The 25946-nt window shown below is 35.1% G+C and overlaps 1 protein-coding gene across 3 annotated transcripts in view; it reads right to left on the reverse strand.

Annotated features, from left to right (window-relative positions):
• ADGRL2 (adhesion G protein-coupled receptor L2) overlaps positions 1–25946 on the reverse strand; it is a 276588-nt gene that overhangs the window by 90449 nt on the left and 160193 nt on the right. For all 3 annotated transcript variants that reach the window (XM_053693323.1, XM_053693322.1, XM_053693321.1), the window contains exon 4: positions 14142–14251. In XM_053693323.1, the coding sequence (XP_053549298.1) occupies positions 14142–14251 (110 nt within the window). The remainder of the gene's footprint in view (positions 1–14141; positions 14252–25946) is intronic.

The raw sequence follows: 25946 nt of genomic DNA on the forward strand, positions 1-25946 counted from the left end.
AAACATGTAGTAGTTAAGTTTACTAGTTACCAAAACTGTGGTTTATTCACATATTATTGTGTATGATTACTTCATAAGGATATCAAAAAGAACAGCTGATCCCCATGCTATAAAAAGTCATCTACTAAAAACCGCAGAACGATTGTGGTTAAGCCATATTAAAGAGCTATGTTAATTTTACGTAGCTAAATGGCCATTATCCCTAAAAACATACTTAAAAGGGATATGAAACACTCTGAGGTTCCAACTCCTACTAAGCATGTGCAAACGTGCACAGTATATACCTATATGCATTTTGTGATTGGCTGATGGCTGTCACATGATACAGGGAGAGGGAAAATGTTAATATATTTTAAATTTGCCCAAAAATATTCAGGTGCTCATTTCTAATTCAAAGTAAGTTTTACTGCATTTTATTCTTTTTTTGTAATTAATTGACAATTATACAATTATACTGTATTTAGAGGTCCTTTAACTGTTCAGAACCTAATATATACCCCTAAGACTAATCCTTGTAGCCTATTTGTGTTTTTTTTTTATAAAAAACATAATTTATGTAAGAACTTACCTGATAAATTCATTTCTTTCATATTAACAAGAGTCCATGAGCTAGTGACGTATGGGATATACATTCCTACCAGGAGGGGCAAAGTTTCCCAAACCTTAAAATGCCTATAAATACACCCCTCACCACACCCACAAATCAGTTTAACGAATAGCCAAGAAGTGGGGTGATAAGAAAAAAAGTGCGAAGCATATAAAATAAGGAATTGGAATAATTGTGCTTTATACAAAAAAATCATAACCACCACAAAAAAGGGTGGGCCTCATGGACTCTTGTTAATATGAAAGAAATGAATTTATCAGGTAAGTTCTTACATAAATTATGTTTTCTTTCATGTAATTAACAAGAGTCCATGAGCTAGTGACGTATGGGATAATGACTACCCAAGATGTGGATCTTTCCACACAAGAGTCACTAGAGAGGGAGGGATAAAATAAAGACAGCCAATTCCTGCTGAAAATAATCCACACCCAAATAAAAGTTTAACAAAAAACATAAGCAGAAGATTCAAACTGAAACCGCTGCCTGAAGAACTTTTCTACCAAAAACTGCTTCAGAAGAAGAAAATACATCAAAATGGTAGAATTTAGTAAAAGTATGCAAAGAGGACCAAGTTGCTGCTTTGCAGATCTGGTCAACCGAAGCTTCATTCCTAAACGCCCAGGAAGTAGAAACTGACCTAGTAGAATGAGCTGTAATTCTTTGAGGCGGAATTTTACCCGACTCAACATAGGCAAGATGAATTAAAGATTTCAACCAAGATGCCAAAGAAATGGCAGAAGCTTTCTGGCCTTTCCTAGAACCGGAAAAGATAACAAATAGACTAGAAGTCTTACGGAAAGATTTCGTAGCTTCAACATAATATTTCAAAGCTCTAACAACATCCAAAGAATGCAATGATTTCTCCTTAGAATTCTTAGGATTAGGACATAATGAAGGAACCACAATTTCTCTACTAATGTTGTTGGAATTCACAACTTTAGGTAAAAATTCAAAAGAAGTTCGCAACACCGCCTTATCCTGATGAAAAATCAGAAAAGGAGACTCACACGAAAGAGCAGATAATTCAGAAACTCTTCTAGCAGAAGAGATGGCCAAAAGGAACAAAACTTTCCAAGAAAGTAATTTAATGTCCAATGAATGCATAGGTTCAAACGGAGGAGCTTGAAGAGCTCCCAAAACCAAATTCAAACTCCATGGAGGAGAAATTGACTTAATGACAGGTTTTATACGAACCAAAGCTTGTACAAAACAATGAATATCAGGAAGAATAGCAATCTTTCTGTGAAAAAGAACAGAAAGAGCAGAGATTTGTCCTTTCAAAGAACTTGCGGACAAACCCTTATCCAAACCATCCTGAAGAAATTGTAAAATTCTCGGTATTCTAAAAGAATGCCAAGAAAAATGATGAGAAAGACACCATGAAATATAAGTCTTCCAGACTCTATAATATATCTCTCTAGATACAGATTTACGAGCCTGTAACATAGTATTAATCACGGAGTCAGAGAAACCTCTATGACCAAGAATCAAGCGTTCAATCTCCATACCTTTAAATTTAAAGATTTCAGATCCGGATGGAAAAAAGGACCTTGTGACAGAAGGTCTGGTCTTAACGGAAGAGTCCAAGGCTGGCAAGATGCCATCCGGACAAGATCCGCATACCAAAACCTGTGAGGCCATGCCGGAGCTATTAGCAGAACAAACGAGCATTCCCTCAGAATCTTGGAGATTACTCTTGGAAGAAGAACTAGAGGCGGAAAGATATAGGCAGGATGATACTTCCAAGGAAGTGATAATGCATCCACTGCCTCCGCCTGAGGATCCCGGGATCTGGACAGATACCTGGGAAGTTTCTTGTTTAGATGAGAGGCCATCAGATCTATCTCTGGGAGCCCCCACATTTGAACAATCTGAAGAAATACCTCTGGGTGAAGAGACCATTCGCCCGGATGCAACGTTTGGCGACTGAGATAATCCGCTTCCCAATTGTCTACACCTGGGATATGAACCGCAGAGATTAGACAGGAGCTGGATTCCGCCCAAACCAAAATTCGAGATACTTCTTTCATAGCCAGAGGACTGTGAGTCCCTCCTTGATGATTGATGTATGCCACAGTTGTGACATTGTCTGTCTGAAAACAAATGAACGATTCTCTCTTCAGAAGAGGCCAAAACTGAAGAGCTCTGAAAACTGCACGGAGTTCCAAGATATTGATCGGTAATCTCACCTCCTGAGATTCCCAAACTCCTTGTGCCGTCAGAGATCCCCACACAGCTCCCCAACCTGTGAGACTTGCATCTGTTGAAATTACAGTCCAGGTCGGAAGAACAAAAGAAGCCCCCTGAATTAAACGATGGTGATCTGTCCACCACGTCAGAGAGTGCCGAACAATCGGTTTTAAAGATATTAATTGATATATCTTCGTGTAATCCCTGCACCATTGGTTCAGCATACAGAGCTGAAGAGGTCGCATGTGAAAACGAGCAAAGGGGATCGCGTCCGATGCAGCAGTCATAAGACCTAGAATTTCCATGCATAAGGCTACCGAAGGGAATGATTGAGACTGAAGGTTTCGACAGGCTGTAATCAATTTTAGACGTCTCTTGTCTGTTAAAGACAAAGTCATGGACACTGAATCTATCTGGAAACCCAGAAAGGTTACCCTTGTTTGAGGAATCAAAGAACTTTTTGGTAAATTGATCCTCCAACCATGATCTTGAAGAAACAACACAAGTCGATTCGTATGAGACTCTGCTAAATGTAAAGACGGAGCAAGTACCAAGATATCGTCCAAATAAGGAAATACCACAATACCCTGTTCTCTGATTACAGACAGAAGGGCACCGAGAATCTTTGTGAAAATTCTTGGAGCTGTAGCAAGGCCAAACGGTAGAGCCACAAATTGGTAATGCTTGTCTAGAAAAGAGAATCTCAGGAACTGATAATGATCTGGATGAATCGGAATATGCAGATATGCATCCTGTAAATCTATTGTGGACATATAATTCCCTTGCTGAACAAAAGGCAATATAGTCCTTACAGTTACCATCTTGAACGTTGGTATCCTTACATAACGATTCAATAATTTTAGATCCAGAACTGGTCTGAAGGAATTCTCCTTCTTTGGTACAATGAAGAGATTTGAATAAAACCCCATCCCCTGTTCCGGAACTGGAACTGGCATAATTACTCCAGCCAACTCTAGATCTGAAACACAATTCAGAAATGCTTGAGCTTTCACTGGATTTACTGGGACATGGGAAAGAAAAAATCTCTTTGCAGGAGGTCTCATCTTGAAACCAATTCTGTACCCTTCTGAAACAATGTTCTGAATCCAAAGATTGTGAACAGAACTGATCCAAATTTCTTTGAAAAAACGTAACCTGCCCCCTACCAGCTGAACTGGAATGAGGGCCGTACCTTCATGTGAACTTAGAAGCAGGCTTTGCCTTTCTAGCAGGCTTGGATTTATTCCAGACTGGAGATGGTTTCCAAACTGAAACTGCTCCTGAGGACGAAGGATCAGGCTTTTGTTCTTTGTTGAAACGAAAGGAACGAAAACGATTGTTAGCCCTGTTTTTACCTTTAGACTTTTTATCCTGTGGTAAAAAAGTTCCTTTCCCACCAGTAACAGTTGAAATAATAGAATCCAACTGAGAACCAAATAATTTGTTTCCCTGGAAAGAAATGGAAAGTAGAGTTGATTTAGAAGCCATATCAGCATTCCAAGTCTTAAGCCATAAAGCTCTTCTGGCTAAGATAGCCAGAGACATAAATCTAACATCAACTCTAATAATATCAAAAATGGCATCACAGATGAAATTATTAGCATGCTGGAGAAGAATAATAATATCATGAGAATCACGATTTGTTACTTGTTGCGCTAGAGTTTCCAACCAAAAAGTTGAAGCTGCAGCAACATCAGCCAATGATATAGCAGGTCTAAGAAGATTACCTGAACATAGATAAGCTTTTCTTAGAAAAGATTCAATTTTTCTATCTAAAGGATCCTTAAACGAGGTACCATCTGATGTAGGAATGGTAGTACGTTTAGCAAGGGTAGAAATAGCCCCATCAACTTTAGGGATTTTGTCCCAAAATTCTAATCTGTCAGGCGGAACAGGATATAATTGCTTAAAACGTTTAGAAGGAGTAAATGAATTACCCAAACTATCCCATTCCTTAGCAATTACTGCAGAAATAGCATTAGGAACAGGAAAGACTTCTGGAATAACCGCAGGAGCTTTAAAAACCTTATCCAAACGTATAGAATTAGTATCAAGAGGACTAGAATCCTCTATTTCTAAAGCAATTAGTACTTCTTTAAGTAAAGAGCGAATAAATTCCATCTTAAATAAATATGAAGATTTATCAGCATCAATCTCTGAGACAGAATCCTCTGAACCAGAAGAGTCCAAAGAATCAGAATGATGGTGTTCATTTAAAAATTCATCTGTAGAGAGAGAAGATTTAAAAGACTTTTTACGTTTACTAGAAGGAGAAATAACAGACAAAGCCTTCTTTATGGATTCAGAAACAAAATCTCTTATGTTATCAGGAACATTCTGCACCTTAGATGTTGAGGGAACTGCAACAGACAATGGTACATCACTAAAGGAAATATTATCTGCATTAACAAGTTTGTCATGACATTTAATACAAACAACAGCTGGAGGAATAGCTACCAAAAGTTTACAGCAGATACACTTAGCTTTGGTAGATCCAGCAGGCAGAGGTTTTCCTGTAGTATCTTCTGGCTCAGATGCAACGTGAGACATCTTGCAATATGTAAGAGAAAAAACAACATATAAAGCAAAATAGATCAAATTCCTTATAAGACAGTTTCAGGAATGGGAAAAAATGCCAAACATCAAGCTTCTAGCAACCAGAAGCAAATGAAAAATGATTCTGAAATAATGTGGAGACAAAAGCGACGCCCATATTTTTTGGCGCCAAATAAGACGCCCACATTATTTGGCGCCTAAATGCTTTTGGCGCCAAAAATGACGCCACATCCGGAACGCCGACATTTTTGGCGCAAAATAACGTCAAAAAAATGACGCAACTTCCGGCGACACGTATGACGCCGGAAACGGAAATGAATTTTTGCGCCAAAAAAATCCGCGCCAAGAATGACGCAATAAAATGAAGCATTTTCAGCCCCCGCGAGCCTAACAGCCCACAGGGAAAAAGTCAAATTTTTGAGGTAAGAAAAATATGATAATTAAAGCATAATCCCAAATATGAAACTGACTGTCTGGAAATAAGGAAAGTTGAACATTCTGAGTCAAGGCAAATAAATGTTTGAATACATATATTTAGAACTTTATAAATAAAGTGCCCAACCATAGCTTAGAGTGTCACAGAAAATAAGACTTACTTACCCCAGGACACTCATCTACATGTTTGTAGAAAGCCAAACCAGTACTGAAACGAGAATCAGTAGAGGTAATGGTATATAAATAAGAGTATATCGTCGATCTGAAAAGGGAGGTAAGAGATGAATCTCTACGACCGATAACAGAGAACCTTATGAAATAGACCCCGAAGAAGGAGATCACTGCATTCAATAGGCAATACTCTCCTCACATCCCTCTGACATTCACTGCACGCTGAGAGGAAAACCGGGCTCCAACTTGCTGCGGAGCGCATATCAACGTAGAATCTAGCACAAACTTACTTCACCACCTCCCTTGGAGGCAAAGTTTGTAAAACTGATTTGTGGGTGTGGTGAGGGGTGTATTTATAGGCATTTTAAGGTTTGGGAAACTTTGCCCCTCCTGGTAGGAATGTATATCCCATACGTCACTAGCTCATGGACTCTTGCTAATTACATGAAAGAAAAACAATTAGCAAAGCAAAATGATTGTGACAAATTATATAAGATTGACAATTATTTTTATAGTTTAAATTCCTTTCCCTTTTAAAAGGCAATTAAAGGGACATGAAACACAAAAATGTTCTTTCATGAGATGGAAAAGTTGTTTAAAATCACATGCTCTATTTACTTTATTATCTAAATTGGCTTGTTCTCTTGTTATCCGTTGTTGAAAAGGACACCTAGGTAGACTCAGGAGCTGCGGATTGGTTGCTGCACGTGTATACCTCGTGTTATTGACTCACTATGTATTGAACTAGCTCCCAGTAATGCAATGCTGTTTCTTCAACAAAGGACACCAATAGAATGAAGCACATTCGAGAATAGAAACATAATAGAAAGTTACTTAAAATTGTATTTTTTCTTGAATCATGAAAGGAAGTTTTTAGATTTCATGTCCCTTTAACTTTGATATGAGAAAGTGTGCAAATTGTACAGTTTAAATGGTTATTTTTATGAACATATTTGATGTCACTTTGATAAATGGCACTATAATATAAAACTATTACGTTCAATACTTATTAACTTATATGTAGAAGGATGCACGTGTAATCACACAAATGAAAAATCCTTTAAATGATCTATAGAAAAGCTATAAAGAAACACTAAGGTTTGTTAGATTAGCGCATAATTTATTTTAACTCCTTGAATACTCTATTAAAGTAAACAAATTAGAAGAAATGTTAATCAATACATGAAATTTACAGCATTGATGAATAAGAAATACACATTCAACCAAACCAAGAAATTAAAATATCTCACAAAGTGAGTACACCCCTTACATTTTTGTAACTATTTTATGTGACAACACTGAAGAAATGACACTTTGCCACAATGTAAAGTAGTAAGTGTACAGCCTGTATAACAGTGCAAATTTGCTGTCCCCTCAAAATAACTCAACACACAGCCATTAATGTCTAAACCGTTGGCAACAAAAGTGAGTACACCCCTAAGTGGAAATGTCCAAATTGGGCCCAAAGTATCAATATTTTGTGTGGCCACCATTATTTTCCAGCACTGCATTAACCCTCTTGGGCATGGAGTTCACTAGAGCTTCACAAGTTGCCACTGGAGTCCTCTTCTACTCCTCCATGATGACATCACAGAGCTGGTGGATGTTAGAGACCTTGCGCTCCCCCACCTTCCATTTGAGGATGTCCCACAGATTCTTAATAGGGTTTAGGTCTGAAGACATGCTTGGCCAGTCCATCACCTTTACCCTCAGCTTCTTTAGCAAGGCAGTGGTCATCTTGGAGGTGTGTGTTGGTGTTATCATGTTGGAATAGTACCCTGCAGCCCAGTCCCTGAAGGGAGGGGATCATGCTCTGCTTTAGTATGTCACAGTACATGTTGGCATTCATGGTTCTCTCAATGAACTGTAGCTCCCCAGTGTCGGCAGCACTCATGCAGGCCCAGACTATGACACTCCCACTACCATGCTTGACTGTAGGCAAGACACACTTGTCTTTGTACACCTCACATGGTTGCTGCCACAAACGCTTGACACCATCTGAACCAAATAAGTGTATCTTGGTCTCATCAGACCACAGGACATGGTTTCAGTAATCCATGTCCTTAGTCTGCTTGTCTTCAGCAAACTGTTTGCGGGCTTTCTTGTGCATCATCTTTAGAAGAGGCTTTCTTCTGGGACGACAGCCATGCAGACCAATTTGATGCAGTGTGCAGTGCATGCTCTGAAAACTGACAGGTTGACCCCCCCACCCCTTCAACCTCTGCAGCAATGCTGGCAGCACTCATATGTCTATTTCCCAAAGACAACCTCTGGATATGGCGCTGAGCACGTGCACTCAACTTCTTTGGTCGACCATGGCGAGGCCTGTTCTGAGTGGAACCTGTCTTGTGAAACCGCTGTATGGTCTTGCCCACCGTGCTGCAGCTCAGTTTCAGGGTCTTGGCAATCTTCTTATAGCTTAGGCCATCTTTATGTAGAGCAACAATTCTTTTTTTTTAGATCCTCAGAGAGTTCTTTGCCATGAGGTGCCATGTTAAACTTCCAGTGACCAGTATGAGAGAGTGTGAGAGCGATAACACTAAATTTAACACACCTGCTCCCCATTCACACCTGAGACCTTGTAACACTAATGAGTCACATGACACCGGGGAGGGAAAATGGCTAATTGGGCCCAATTTGGACATTTCCACTTAGGGGTGTACTCTCTTTTGTTGCCAACGGTTTAGACATTAATGGCAGTGTTTTTAGTTATTTTGAAGGGGCAGCAAATTTACACGGTTATACAGGCTGTACACTCACTACTTTACATTGCAGCAAAGTGTCATTTCTTCAGTGTTGTCACTTGAAAAGATATAATAAAATATTTACAAAAATGTGAGGGGTGTACTCACTTTTCTGAAATACTGTGTAATTATATATATATATATACACACACATATATATATATATATATATATATATATATACACACACACACACACACACACATACATACACACATAAATATATATACCGGATCTAATTATATATATATATATATATATATATATATATATATATATATACACATATATATATATACATACATACATACACACACACGCATACACATACACACACAAACATATACATACACATCTAGTTCAGTGGATAAAATATATAATAAAATAAAACAATTCCGCACAATGGAATCCTTTTGTAGGGTCTATAAAAAAAGCCTTAATTAAAAGAAGATTAGGGATGTATATGGCATTAAGAAGGTGTGCAAAATTATTTTGTGAGCAGGGGCAAAAGTTATCAAAGAATTTTGAGAAACTCAAGCAAAATGCTCCTAATGTTGAAAATGATTTATCAAAGCAATGCAGGCAGTATATTCAAAAAAAAAAAAAAAAAAAAACTTTACATATGGTAATGCACCAAGGGTAAAATATTTTAGATTATTAAAATATAATAAACGTGAACAACGTACATCTGTGTACATATTATAATATTTACATAATATATATATAACAACCCTGGAAATATTCTAACAATTTTTGGAACATTAAGACATTTTGCTCTTTGTTAAAAAAAAAAAACATTATTATGGACTAGATTTTTTTTTATTTATGTTGTAAAATATTTATGGTATTTGCACAAATTCTCAAACACTTAACTAAATTGAGCACATTAGAAAGTTAAAAAAGAAAATAGCAAAGAGAAAAGGGTTAATTTGGACATTACATATTTTGAAAAGCACAAGCTATGCTTAAAACATCTAGTTAACGTCATTGTGTGTGTATGTATATATATATACACACACACACACACATACATATATATATATATATATATATATATATATATACACACACAGTTGTGTTCATAAGTCTACATACCCTGGCAGAATTTATGATTTCTTGGCCATTTTTCAGAGAATATGAATAACACAAAAACTTTTCTTTCACTCATGGTTAGTGTTTGGCTGAAGCCATTTATTATCAATCAACTGTGTTTACTCTTTTTAAATCATAATGACAACAGAAACTACCCAAATGACCCTGATCAAAGAAAAAGTTTACATACCCCAGTTCTTAATATCGTGTATTGTCCCCTTTAACATCAATGACAGCTTAAAGTCTTTTGGCTCTTTATCTTCTCCAATGGTAAAGCTGACCATTCTTCCTGGCAAAAAGCCTCCAGTTCCTGTAAATTATTGGGCTGTCTTGCATTAACTGCACGTTTGAGATCTCCCCAGAGTGGCTCAATGATATTGAGGTCAAGAGACTGAGATGGCCACTCCAGAACCTTCACTTTATTCTGCTGTAGCCAATGACAGGTCGACTTGGCCTTGTGTTTAGGATTATTGTCATGTTGGAATGTCCAAGTACGTCCTATGAGCAGCTTCCGGGCTGATTAATGCAAATTTTCCTCTAGTATTTTTTGATAACATACTGCATTCATCTTGCCATCAATTCTGACCAAATTTCCCGTGCCTTTGTAGCTTACACATCCCCAAAACATCAGCGATCCACCTCCGTGTTTCACAGAAGGAATGGTATACCTTTCATCATAGGCCTTGTTGATTCCTCTCTAAATGTAGAGTTTATGGTTGTGGCCAAAAAGCTCAATTTTGGTCTCATCACTCCAAATGACTTTGTGCCAGAAGGTTTGAGGCTTGTCTCTGTGCTGTTTGGCGTTTTTTAAGCGGGATACTTTGTGGCATTTGCGTAGTAATGGCTTTCTTCTGGTGACTCAACCATGCAGCCCATCTTTCTTCAAGTGCCTCCTTATTGTGCATCTTGAAACAGCCACACCACATGTTTTCAGAGAGTCCTGTATTTAACCTGAAGTTATTTGTGAGTTTTTCTTTGCATCCCAAACAATTTTCTTGGCAGTTGTGGCTGAAATTTTAGTTGGTCTACCTGACAGTGGTTTGGTTTCAAGAGAACCACTCATTTTCCACTTCTTGATTAGAGTTTGAACACGGCTGGTTGGCATTCTCAATTCCTTGGATATCTTTTTATATCCCTTTCCTGTTTTATACAGTTCAACTACCTTTTCCTGCAGATCCTTTGACAATTCTTTTGCTTTCCCCATGACTTAGAATCCAGAAACGTCAGTGCAGCACTGGATGAAAGATGAAAGGGTCTGTCAGGAGTCCAGAAACTCATTGACCTTTTATACACACACACTAATTACAAGCAAACAGATCACACGTGAGGATGGTTACCTTTACTAACCATTCAAACCCCTGTGTGTCAGCTTGTGTGCATGTTATCAGACCAAAATCACCAGGGTATGTAAACTTTTGATCAGGGTCATTTGGGTAGTTTCTGTTGTCATTATGATTTAAAAAGAGTAAACACAGTTGATAATAAATGGCTTCAGTCAAACACTAACCATGAGTGAAAGAAAAGTTTTTGTGTTATCATTCATATTCTCTGAAAAATGGCCAATAAATCAAATTCTGCCAGGGTGTGTAAACTTATGAGCACACACACACACATATATATATATATATATATAGTAATTCTACAAAAAAATAAAAAATTTAAAAATAATATATATATATATATATATATATATATGCACACACACACATATATATATATATTATGTGTGTGTTTATGTCAGAATGTTTTAATATCCTTTTAATATTGGATATCAAATACAACATTCCATCGAAATAAAACAAATATCTTCCTTAAAGCAGACTGGTACATTTGGGAATCCTTTTCTCATATGATGAATATAGAAGTACTAATAGTCAGGTAGTTGGGAAAAGATTGCAGCCCTTATGTATCAGGGAAATGCAAAAGGAAAAGAAAACAAGTATTAACATGGAGTAAATTTTTATTTTAAAGCAACAAATGCACTAATTAAAAAATAATACCTGTACACAATTTTTCTACCCATGTATGACAGTATATAAAGTAAATTAACTAGATGTAAACTTAATGAAAACCATGAATGTGAAGTAAAATAAAAGGTCCACTGAAGGGAACTTATATCCCCATTTGGCAGTTTTTATTATTATTATTATTATTATTATTATTATTATGAATCATACCAACAAAATGAGTTAAGAGAAATTAAATTTAAATACCTGTTTGCATAAGGATCTATGCTAAAAGGACATTAAACTCATATCACATACAAGCAATAAAGCACTGTGTTGCAATTATTTTTTTAATCATGTAATTGACAATCTGCAGCCCATTTTACAAGGTTTTGCAAATCAAGAGCAGTTCAGATATACTCCTCTTGAAAAACCTCATGAAATCCATGTCTCTTTTGCTGTGACTTATTAGGGATGACACAAATGAGATTTAAGTTAACCAATAACTGTGTACATAATGTTACCGACACCATACCTTAGTATGATAAAGGTACTCTCAAGTCTCCCTGAGAAGAAGTGCAACCACACACCGTTCAGAGGTATTTTACAGGAAAAGCAGGCAAAATAAATAACTAAAGTATGATGCAATGTTGCTTTTATTTTCCTTAATTAAACATTATACAGGGAGATTTAATGTTGAGTTTAATGTCCCTTAATGTCATATCAGACCCTAATCACCAAAGAACAAAAATATTTCTAACTTATGCATAGTTCATGCTGCAACCAATGAGAGGAGGATGATAGGACAGGGTTTGATGCGGTTATTATTTTTGCTTTTTTAAACCATGTTGCTTATAAAATTAAAAAACAGGGTTGTTAACTGTTCTATTGCTATACATTAGTTTATTTATGTTTATTGTAAAGTCCCTTTCAAGAGACATGAAACATTTTTTTCTCTTTCATGATTCATATAGAAAAGTTTCCAATTTACTTTTATTAAGACCAGAAATAGTGCTACCACCTAGTGCTCTTGTTAATAAATAATATTGTCGCAAAACTGCTGTCATATAGTACTGCAAACACGTGCACATTCGTAAACTTACCTTACTGCTTTTTCAACAAAAGATAAGAAAACAAAGAAAACTTGATAACAAAAGTAAATTGGAAAGTTGTTTAAAATGTTATGTTCTTTCTCAAAACCTTTTAAACGTGTCCTCAAGTCTCTCCAACAGGCCAGATTTTCAGGATTACCTTGGGTGAGAGCAGATAAAATAACCATGTTAACTAATCAGATGATTATTTCACCTGTGCTCCATTTCAGATATCCTCCAAACTCTGGTCTGTTAGGGAGGCGTGAGGACAGGATTAAAAACCCGTGTTCTATCTGAATCGTGAACAAAAATGTTTGTGTTTTATGTCACACACACACAACTAAACACATAACCAATCTGCACTAAATTTAACAATTAAAGGGACACTAAACCCCAACAAAAATTATCATGATTCAAGTAGAGAATACAATTTTCAGCAACATTCTAATTTACTTCTATTACCTAATTTGCTTTATTCTTTAGATATCCTTTGTTAAAGAAATAGCAATGCACATGGGTGAGCCAATCACACGGGGCATCTATGTGCAGCAACCAATCAGCATCTACTGAGCCTATCTAGATATGCTTTTTTAGCAAAGTATATCAAGAGAATGAAGAAAATTAGATAATAAAAGTAAATTAGAAAGCTGTTAAAAATAACGTGCTCTTTTTAAATCATGAAAGAAAAAATGTGGGTTTCATGTCCCTTTAGAAAAGCAGAAAGCAGAGGGGAACCTGTGTGCACATTATAAAACGACATTGTTTAATAATACAGATTTTGTTTTAATGATTTTTTTTACCCCATGCAATTTGAATGCAAAAAAAAACATGCAAAATATTGTTCCAGTTGCTACTCCTCTATTTTGATTGTTATTTTAGAGTTCATCTTATTCTGAAAACAAATATAATTTCATAATAATGTATTGTTGTCCTGGTGTGTAATAAAAATGCAGAAAATAGAGAGCTACAACAGCAGGTAAGCTGCACAAGCAATTTATGATTTAAATCAAGGTCAATACTTTCTTTAGGAAAGTGTGAGCCAAATCAATTTCTCAGCAACCAGCATTGGATAGATGTACACACTTCTGTCTGGCATTAGAAACAGCTAAATCTGGTGTGTTTTCTAGAAAAAAAAACCATTAGCCCTTAAAGCAAACACTTAAAAATACAGAAGGACATTTGGCCAGCAGTGTTATGGCTTGGATCCTCATCTGGAGAGTGTGAGTGGAGGACCTATTCTGTTCTGCATGCATAATGATTTTGGGATGTCATAAGCATATACAAATACTGACAACTGTGTTTTACTTACTGTAGGGAACACATTCATATTGAACCTCCAAGTATTTGTAAGTCCCAGGGCAAGGATCAGGGAACGCATCTGCTCCTGTGATCACAGAACATTGTGTTCGATTGTTGCATCTGAAAAGAGTACACAAATAAATTATAAGTAAATGTAAAAATATCATTTTCTCTATTGTCAGACAAAAAAACACATTGAAAGTGTAGTATGTATGGGTGTAATGTTATAGAGGAAAGAGCACGAGAAAGAGTGAAAGAGCTAGAGAGCAAGAACGAGAGAGCAAGAGCGCGCAAGAGCGCGAAAGAGCAAGAGAGAGGAAGGAAGGAGAGAGAGAGAGAGAGAGAGAGAAAAAGAGAGAGAGAGAGAAAAAGAGAGCGAGAGAGAGAGAAAAAGAGAGTGAGAGAAAGAGAGAGAGAGAGAGAGAAAGAAAAAGAGAAAGAAAAAAAAAGAGAGAAAGATAGAGAGCACGAGAGAAATAGAGCGAGAGAAATAGAGCGAGAGAAATAGAGCGAGAGAAATAGAGCGAGAGAAAGAGCGCGAGAGAAAGAGAGCGCGAGAGAGAGAGCGAGAGAAAGAGAGCGCGAGAGAAAGAGAGCGCGAGAGAAAGAGAGCGCGAGAGAAAGAACAAGAAAAAGAGAGCGCGAGAGAAAAGAGAGAAAGAGAGAGAGAGAGAGAGAGAGAGAAAGAAAGAGAGAGAGAGAGAGAGAGAGAGAGAGAGAGAGAGAGAGAGAGAGAGAGAGAGAGAGAGAGAGAGAGAGAGAGAGAGAGAGAGATAACTTTAAAATGCACTTTTATCATCAAATTTGCTTTGTTCTCTTGGTATTTCTAGTTAAAAGTTAAACCTAGGTAGGCTCATATGCTAATTTCTAAGCCCTTGAAGGCCATCTCTTATTTTAATGCATTTGACAGGTTTTCACAGCTAGAGGGTGTTAGTTCATGTGTGTCATACAGATAACATTGTGCTCACCCCCGTGGAGTTAACTAGGAGTCAGCACTGATAGGCTAAAATGCAAGTCTGAGAAAAGCTATTAGATTAAGGAGCATGGTGCAGAGGCTTAGATACAAGGTAATTACAGAGGCAAAAAGTATATTATGATAACAGTGTTGGTTATGCAAAACTGGGGAACGAGTAATAAAGGGATCTATCTTTTTAAACAATAAAAATTCTGGTGTAGACTGTCCCTTTAATACAGGACATTTAACAAATATAGGTTTTATTTTAAGAACCTGCCAACAATCAATATAGTTCTACTAGTGCGTTACTTCCTGAGAACATATTGGGGGGGAGGGGGGAACCTTAAAAAAAATGTACTTTAACAAGATCGCAAAAAACACACGCACGTTATGAGCAAATGGACAGTTCAGTGAGCCAATTTACAGCTGTCAACCAAGAATGCTTTTCCACTGAGTGTTATCAATGTACTATTCTTGAAAGGGAAAAAAATAAACTACAAATAAAATATTAATAGGTGCAAAATTTGTTTTTCATCTTGTACTGAATGTTGTTCAAAATAACATGTTTAGTTTAAAGTAATGTCAGGGTGTTCGAATGTATTTGCCGTGACTTATGGTACTATTAAATTTGTCACTTGTAAAATACATTAAAGATTTAAAAGAAAAACCTCTATAAACGGTTATAATTAATACGATTAAATGATTATTTAATACGGAAAAAAAATTTCAACAAGACTTAGCAATTAAAACAATTCTTGGTTATATCAATAGGCTCTGAAATCAGATAAGCTTATCAATTTTAAAAACATGTTAAAGCCATGACATTTTTAATTGATTTCTCTAGGATCAATATAAACAGATAAATGTTTTACTTAGTTTTAGCCATGTTAGAGCACAGATTTACCCAGAATGCCTTAGAAATTGTGTTCTTTATCCCTCAGTTTATAATAAACAGCAACATGCTTGGAAATCATACCTTTCCCCTATCAAAATGAAAACTTAAAAAGGGATCATAAAGTCAAAATGGACCAGACAAAGCTTTTTAAGAGCCTTTTCAATTTACTTTTATTCTTAAATGCACCTTGATCTCTTGGTATCTTGGTTGAAAGGCAAATCTAGGTAGCCTCAGGAGCAGCAATCCACTACCAGGAGCTAGCAGGCGATTGGCTACACACATATGCCTTTTGTCATTGCCTCACCAAGTGTGTTTAGCAGGGTCCAAGTAGAGTATCGCTGCTCTGGTGATGCTTTTAGCAGGGATAAAACAGTTTTATATACAAACAACAGTGCAAAAAATGCTGCAACACTTTTGTATCCCTTTTACATCTTTAATCTTTAATGACCGCCGACATGGTCGTTAACAAGCCCTCTATCGGGCTTGTTTATAGTGCAGGTCTTGCCGATGTCGGCAAGACCGCACACGCTATATCTGAATACCTCCAGAAGTGAGGCATGCAGTAGCAGCACAGTGTTGCCGCTTCTGGCAATCTGGCAAAGCTGCGCTAGGAAACCCCTTAACGACCATGTGATTATAGGTTACATCAGTCATTAAGTGGTTAAGGGGAAACTCAGGTTAAATTAAATTTTCATGATTCAGATACAGCATGTAATTTTAAACAACTTTCCAATTTACTTCCATTAAAAAAAATGTGCACAGTCTTTTATATTTACACTTTTTGAGTCACCAGATCCTACTGAGCATGTGCAACAATTCAAAGTCTATACGTATATGCATGTGTGATTGGCTGATTGCTATCACATGGTACAAGGGGAGTGGAAATATACATAACTTTGAAATTTGTTATAAAAAATCTACTACTCATTTGAAGTTCAGACTAAGTGCTATTGCATTGTCTTGTTATCTTGCATTTGTTGATTATGCACATCTAATGTGTTGACTGGTCCTTTAAAGACGGCAAAACACTTTACCATCACGTTAACTATTTTTAATAGTAGCTTAACGTTAGCTAATCAAATGCCATATGTAATCTTTGCCATTAAAAAAAAAGTATATGTGTACCTTGTTTTTGGAATCTATCCGTGTGCATGTAGTAATGATTCTATTACAAAGTTATACTGGCCCACTGGAATTAACTTTTTTTTTTTTATAACAATTCCAATGAACATCCAATCAGTGTGTGTGTCATATGACATGTTTTAAGTCCAGCCCTTAGGAAGCCTATGTAGAGAGTGGGTGGGACTGCTCTCTGTCACAGCCCAGCCAAAAAAGGAAATGAAAGGAGGGAAAAGAAACAGAAGATACCAAGTAGGATTATAAATGTTGTATTATAAAATAAATATATACTAAAATATGTATACTAAAATATTTGCTTGTACACTAATACTTTTCCTTGCAAAATTATTAAAGTCTGAAATTTACCATCACTACATCATATCATCATAAAGATTGATAAAATATATCTAATAGTATATAACCTATTAAGAATGTTTTCTTGCGACTACCTACGCCAAGAAAATAAGTTCCTTTATTTCCATATGACTATTATCTTAAGTAGCACAATGCAAAACAAATTGGTTTTACTCATGATTTTCCCTTGTTTGTTATTACACTTTACCAAATGTGAAATGATGGAGAATAGATTCTATGCACAAAGTGTTTTAATCAATACTCTTGTTCTACTGATTAAGCTGGGGCTTCTGTTTTGGCAAGATAACATTAGTTTCTCTTGTCATGCTCCAAAAACTATTGGGAATCTTGAGCAAATCATTAGATATGCTACAAAAAGAGATGGTGCATTCTCTTTCTTTCTTAAATTACTTCTTCGCTGTTCTATCGCTCTACATCTTTTCTGGCACTGCAATATTATTAGAGCTCCCCTGAAACTTGCACTATAGCAATGTCTCTAGGCCATCGGATGCCATTTTCAATCGAGGTTTCGGCATGAAAATATAAATTAAGAAAATTTCATTATCTTCTGCCAGGGGCCATTATCCAGCACTATTCTAAGAAAGATTAAAAAATGCAGGATGGAAATTAAATGCTTAGTATATCATGGCAGCAACATAAGACGGAGACCAGACTACAATATAGGGTACAGTGTCATTAAAAAGAAAAGTATATTTTATCAACTTCAACGTCTTCTTACATCGCAATAAAAGAAGATATTTTAATTGACATCATGCCTTAAGATACCATTTCCTCTTTTGCATAATGTTCACAAATCGGTTTCAATGTTTGCATTATTATGGCTGTATTTATATTTAAATTGGGCATTTCAAGTTAAATGCTGTTTTTTTTTTTTTTTTTAAAGTATATATATATGTAATGGATTAAAAAAGTTGACGTTGGACTAACGGCCACCAGAAACTCTGAAAATTTTAAGTAAAACAAATATTTTCTAATATGACATGATTCTCAAGGAGTATCTTTTTCCTAGTTTTCTAAAAAAAAAACAAAAAAACTAAAGCATAAGATCCTGAAATATAAAAGTAATAAAACTAATATTTTTATGGTTTTTTTATGTAAAAAAAGTGAATTACATTTTGTGAAAATATAACATAACTAATAATTTCAGGAGTTACATCCAACTAGTAATGCAAATTTTGTATACATAATTTAATCTTTGTATATTTTAAACATATACTTTTGGAATATAGGGCCCCTAAAAATTGACGAAGACTCACAAACGTGTATCTATCTATCTATCTATCTATCTATCTATCTATCTATCTATCTACAGAGATTAAAGTCACAGGTGCCAGCAACCATTTTTGTAATAACAGCAAGTCAAGTTATAAATCTGGTAAGACATTTTTAAGTTCTAAACCATAAAATTCAGAACATAAAGCACCATTTTTATAATTTTATTATTGATTGCTGAATATTAACGATTGAACAATTCCTATATAAATCTACTCAGGAAAAAAAAAAAATCGTTCAACAAGTTTTGACACTTCAAATGAATGTTTTATCCAACATCCTAAACCATCCATTTCAGTAATTTTTTATTGTTTTTAATTTTTGCTGTAAAATCTGGATTTACATTAAATTATCTAGAGGCAAAAACTGCATAAAGAAATTGCATAGCGGAGAGGGCAATATACTGCACATTTTGCAAAGTAGAAAAATGATGGTTGTCACATTAGTAATAGACTACTAGCCCAAGATTTTGCATTTTAAAAGAAGAATAAAGAATGTTCTTCAAACAGAAAAATGAATAATTAAATACCAGTGAATAATTATTTAAATATGTAACAATACTGTTTTTTTTTTATTTCATTTTTATGAAGAGGATTCACTTTAATAACAAAAAACAGACAAAGTTTCATTTAAGAATATATTTTTTAATATATTTTTAAAGCGGGTGAAATTAAGGAACAAAAATATATATTCGAATGGATTCCAAAATAATGTAACATTCATTGAAAAATAAGCAAAGCAAGCATTAAATAAAGAAATTACATTTAGAGTAATATTAAAAATTATAAGGAACACATAATCCTCTAATTTTTCACCGAAGAATTTATTAAAAATAAATCACCTTTATTACTTTCACTATCAAGACAATAATATAAATTATAATAACCATATACAAGGTTTAAAAGCTTTTTCTATTGAAAGCTGTCTACTCATTATACAGCCTCTTTTAGACCAAAGGGGAACCCTGGCCTCAGCCAAAAGAATGTTACAGTCCTGAAATACCAGGCAATGTAACTAGTACACTGGGCTTTCTAATTCTGTAATTCATCCAGCCACAATTTTGAAGTGTGCCTTGAATATATAGACAATTAAAAATTGGATAACACCAAAACTGGCCATTTTGATTACTATTTTGACATAGTGTTACAACGCGTTTTGGCTATAACTGACAACCATGTGGGGGGGGGGGGAATAAACAAGCAGATAAAGGACCATCAAAGACAAAATTAAACTTTTTCAACTTACTCATTATCAAATAAATCTCACTATCCTGGTAATTTTGTTGACTTAGCTCCTTTCCTTAGGATCCTACTGAAGTAGACCCACAAGATTGTATGCGACTTACACACTATATGGCAGTAGTGCCTACAACAATGATGTAACAATTGTATGCGTTTTTTAAGACACATACACACTCCTGCTAAGCTTCAACAAAAGGATGAGAAAAATTATTTTTTTCATTGAAAGCTCTAGCTAAACTGTAAAGTTGAATGTACTTCCATGTCCCTTTAAGAAAAAAACAAGAATATTCAATGTTCGTTCTTTGAGGATGCATTTTAGTCAGCAGCCACATTTATAAAGGACTTTAGAGCATCAAATTAATTTCTATGCAGGGGGGGGGGGTTTACAAATGGTTTTATTAACTTAAGTGTTCAATTCAGGCATGTGATAATTGTAGAAAATGTGTCCCTTACACCTCCATAATAGTCATGCTTATTAACAGCCCTAATAAACAGAAACAAAACCTGCAGCATTTCCTAGCACGTAGGTACTGTTTGTATATCTGTGGCCACTGTCAAATTAGGAAATCAGTTACAAAAATGTCTACCTATTGCAGTATGCATTAGCAAATACATTCGCATTTACAGACAAGCAAATGGGAACTCACAATAGGATGTCCTATTTAGTTTAAATTAACAAGAAACTTGATAGGAGACCATACAAAAGACACACTATAACAAGACATGACCTTGCAAAACCTTGGAAGCAATCTCTGACTTTTTCCTCAATAACCCATGCTAATTATCTGCAAAGTTAGAGCCCTTTCATGGCAGGTAATTTTTCTTGAAATAGGAATTTTTTTTTTGGGCTCTTCAATATTTAATTAGACTTGTTATGATATGAAAACTCTAGCACATACATACATGCTCCTCAATTTTCACTCTGTTCTTCCTAATTAAGTTCAAATTTAGATTGGTCATCTTAAAACCACCTTTCTCTTGTAATTATTTACTCCTTAAAGATTACTCAAAGGAAAAAATATTTTTCACCTTTATGGCTCTAGCGTTCCACAAATTGCTTTTTCTGGTCCGTTAATTACCCACTTAGAGGATTACAGTCTGCAATAATGTAAAGGGAACTTGCATTTAGAATTAGTTTGCAAGATGAAGAAAAAAAAAAAAAAAAAACATTTTATGTAAAGTTGCCCAGGAGAACAAGATTTTTTTTTTGGTTACTTTTTTTTAATCAACAGAAACTATACTGCAAAGATTTCTGTTGATTCCAGAGGGTAATAGTGGTGATTCATTTGTGTAACTCAACAAACCACAAGAGTAAAGTGCAGCGAGCTCTGAATTAATTATACTGTATTGTCTACAACTAACATACACTTCTGCAACACATTTTTGGTGGGAGGGGGTTAAACACATTTTTTTTATAAATAAATATATTGTGCACATAGGTAAAAATCTATTACATTTTAATAATTAAAAACAGAGATAAACCTTATTTTGATATTTCATAAAAAGGCACATATAGTACGGTATTTGCTTTCAGATCTCTGTTTTCTTTTTATATCTGGGAGGAGAGAGAGAGAGAAAGAGAGAGAGAAAGAGAGAGAGAAAGAGAGAGAGAGAGAGAGAGAGAAAAAGAGAGAGAGAGAGAAAGAGAGAGAGAGAGAGAGAGAGAGAGAGAGAGAGAGAGAGAGAGAAAGAAAGAGAGAGAAAGAAAGAGAGAGAAAGAGAGAGAGAGAGAGAGAGAGAAAGAGAGAGAGAAAGAGAGAGAGAGAGAGAAAGAAAGAGAGAGAAAGAAAGAGAGAGAAAGAGAGAGAGAGAGAGAGAGAAAGAGAGAGAGAAAGAGAGAGAGAAAGAGAGAGAGAGAGAGAGAGAGAGAGAGAGAGAGAGAGAGAGAGAGAGAGAGAGAGAGAGAGAGAGAGAGAGAGAGAGAGAGGGCATGAGTATATATATATATATATATATATATATATACACACACACACATACACACAAGTTTGTATTTTTTATTTTTATTTTTATTTTTATTACAGCTGCCCTGCTCTTGTGCTAAGCATCCTTAAATAACCCAACAAATAAATGTTTTTGAAAGATTGTCTCTGGTTTATAACCAGTAGGGCACAATAAATATCATTGACGTATAGAGCAAAAAAGAAAAAAATCTAACCACTAGGTAGATCTATATGACTTTGTTATATGAATGAGAACTAACAGAGATAGCAGAATGAAATAAATGAGTTATGTGACAAAAATCAATGGATATGATAAATAGAGACAGGCATGTCAGACAGGGAAAGGACAAAGGGAACATACATTTTGGGGTTCAATGGCAGATCTTGAGCATTTACTCTAAAGTTATTTTTAGAAAGCACGCTCAAATTCAAGATGTAATAACAAACATTTTACTTAGTACAATGAATCTGAGGTTTAAAAAAAGTGTAATTTGGTGTCATATTCTAATCATATTCTAATCAATGAGCTGGAGAAAAATCTTTCAATTTTTCCCCCATTGTAAAGTCCAGTATTATGTGGTTGTAGTGTATATTGTAAAAACATACTCCAAAGTCAGCTACAAAGTGTCCTACGTATTTAAATCACTGCTGACTAGATTTTAACAACAATCTAAGGGTTAAAATACTGCTGCCAGCATGTCGTAAAGCAATGATTTAACCCCTTGTGTACCTGGGCAGCCAACGGTTCAAATCTTTGCTGTGTGGGTCAAAAGGTTAAATAATCTGTTTTGAGCTCAGTATGTTTTGATTGATATGGAATCCAGGTGACAGTGATTTAATTTAACACTATAGTGGAATATTAAAATAGCAAACAATTCCAAGGGGAATATTAGTGATAAAGTTTGAATGTAAAAAAAGTTATTTGTCCATTTTTAATGATGCATATCAGGCAAATCGTAAATAAGAGAATAATGCTTTCTAAAGACATGTACCGTTACTGTTTTATAAAAGAAATAGGGCTATCCAGGCAGGTAATACTTCCAAACACTGTAAAAAAAATCCACATTAAAGGGACAGTCTAGTCCAAAATAAACTTTCATGATTCAGATAGGGCATGCAATTTTAAACAATTTTCCAATTTACTTTTATCACCAATTTTGCTTTGTTCCCTTGGTATTCTTAGTTGAAAGCTTAACCTAAGAGGTTCATATGCTAATTTCTTAGACCTTGAAGGCCACCTCTTTTCAGAATGCATTTTAACAGTTTTTCACCACTAGAGGGTGTAAATTCATGTGTTTCATATAGATAACACTGTGCTCGTGCATGTGAAGTTATCTGGGAGCAGGCACTGATTGGCTAAACTGCAAGTCTGTCAAAAGAACTGAAATAAAGGGGCAGTTTGCAGAGGCTTAGATACAAGATAATCGCAGAGGTTAAAAGTATATTAATATAACTGTGTTGGTTATGCAAAACTAGGGAATGGGTAATAGAGGGATTATCTATCTTTTAAAACAATAAAAATTCTGGGGTAGACTGTCCCTTTAACAACTTCTGTAAACCATTTAATCTATTAAAGGGACATTAAACACTTTGAGATGGTAATATAAAATGATAAATCGTATATATAAAAGAAAAACTCTAAAATATACTTAAATAATTTATTTTGTCACCTTTATCTGTAATTTCATTCTGAAACTTTGAGCATTTCAATTCCTGTTAGAAATGGAAGTGCAGAACACATTTATTCCACACAGCAATTGGCTGCACACTCTAGTGACCTATTTATAACTGTCCCTATTTGGCCACCGCAGAGAAGGTAACCTAAGTTACAAAATGGCAGCTCCCATTGTTTTATAGACACAAACATTACACTTATTTTGTCACTATTTAAACAACTAATAAAACTTTTAAAAAAAGACATCCACATGTTATTCTTAGACTAATCTTTTATTTGAATGCATCATTCTATCTAGCATTTATTTAATGTTTAATGCCCCTTTAAGTAGAATTTTTTTTATGCTAATTCTAAAAAAAACACATTTACAATAGACTGTCTACTGTCAATAAGTAAAATGTAATTTTTATAAGATACATTTATATTGTAATCCGTTTATCAATCTGCTTAACTCTATAAGAGTGTCACGCATTTACACAATATGGGCCCCAATCTCAGCAGTACCCAATACTGAAAAATGTGGGACGCAAATATGATTCAGAGGAGCAATGGGGTAGTAAGCAGGAAGTGTACGATAAGAAAGAAACATGGTATCAATTAAGGTGTTCATATTAACTGTATTGAATCTGTTCAGCATTCAGCAAGCATTTCATTACCTAAAATGCCATAGCTTTATATTTTACTATAGGATGTAGCAGAAGAATTTATTTATATTAAAGAAATGATAAATGCATAAAGGAAATGATGGTTTCCTTATCTAAGATTTTAACATGACAAACACAAACTTTTTTATTTTCATCAAACCAAACGTAAATATAGACATGTTTTCCCTTTTCAGATGCCAACATTTACCTCTATGTAAAGATGAACTTAGAAAGAAAAATTGAAAATCACACTGTGGTATTAAATACAGATAAAATCTTGGACATAGCTTAAGGAAAGATTAGTTTTTTGGCCGCTATGCAAATACAAGAAGGGGAAAGACAGACAACACAGATGCTATCTGTACAGTCTAAATATATTATTATAAACAAGGAAAAGAAGGCACAAAACCTGATTCAGGGTGCCAGTGCAGGGATGGTTTTATTCAAGCTGAGAACAGTAGGTCTAGGAAGCACCTGACGCATTTCGCATATAAGCACATGCGCTTCATCATAGATCATCAGATATATATTATTATAAACACTAAAAAAAAAAAGCACACCGTAAACCTGATTATGGAGATAGGTATAAGCTTATGTGATAAAGAGCATGTATTTTCTAAAGAATACCAAAGTCTTCTTGCTTATAAAACATAAATAATATACCATTTACATTAATATAAAGTACAATTAATCACTGCATTGCAAAAAAAATGTGTTGTTTTTTTTAACACTGTCAGTTTGTTGACAATTAATACTGTGTTTTGGAAATCAACAACAGTTCAGGGATACACCATTTTGTAAGAAAAAGGGGGGGGTCCGGTGAAATCCTTGTTCCTGTCCTACTTTTCTTTGGTCAGTTAATCACAGATATAAAGAAGTTCATGGTCTGAACCAAGCATTCACTGTGTAAAATGTTGCATCATCAGATAAGTTTTACCATATCCAGACTCAGATACAATTTCTCCATTAAACATATAATTATGCATTAACTAAAACACCTTGTAATGCACTTCCATTAGTTAATTTTCCCACTTTTACTATAAATGTTCTGTGTACTGTAAAATTGCTTTTCTCTTAATGTGTTTCCAATGACACGTTATACCAGCTGCAGAGTATAAAATGTATGAGGTTTATGTTTGTATATGAAATAGCTGTATTTTGTTCTTTAAAACCACAACTGATTAAAATGGGTTGAGTTTGCAGGGAAATCAGATCTGCTTATTGTATCACTTTCTGTACAAGAACATCCTTCTTTATATTATCTCTATATATGTATACCAAAGCCCAATATGTAAGATAGAACAACAATATTGCTTACCTCATCTACCACCCACTGGGGGTGTAGTTTCTTCTACAGGCTATGTTTATTGTTTAGACAGCTTTTCTACAGCCAACAATTAAGTATGGAAACTTTTAGTAAAAGTAGGGATACAACACGCAGGTAAAGGATTTTTTGTAAATAATTGAATGCAGGTAAAATGGATCATTGTCAACAAATGGATCATTGTCAACAAATAAAAAGGGCTCAAAGTTTTAGGGTATACTTTCCCTTTAATTCTGAAAACTGTAGCAAGTATACTCCCTTAGAGAAGCTAGACTGCATTCCATGGAATACAGAACCCTGACACTCCTACGTGCTGCAGAGTGAGTATATGATATGAGCAGAAGCTTATTTATACCCATTTCTAAATGGCTA

Source organism: Bombina bombina, chromosome 10, assembly GCF_027579735.1.
Source record: "Bombina bombina isolate aBomBom1 chromosome 10, aBomBom1.pri, whole genome shotgun sequence".
Lineage (NCBI taxonomy): Eukaryota > Metazoa > Chordata > Amphibia > Anura > Bombinatoridae > Bombina > Bombina bombina.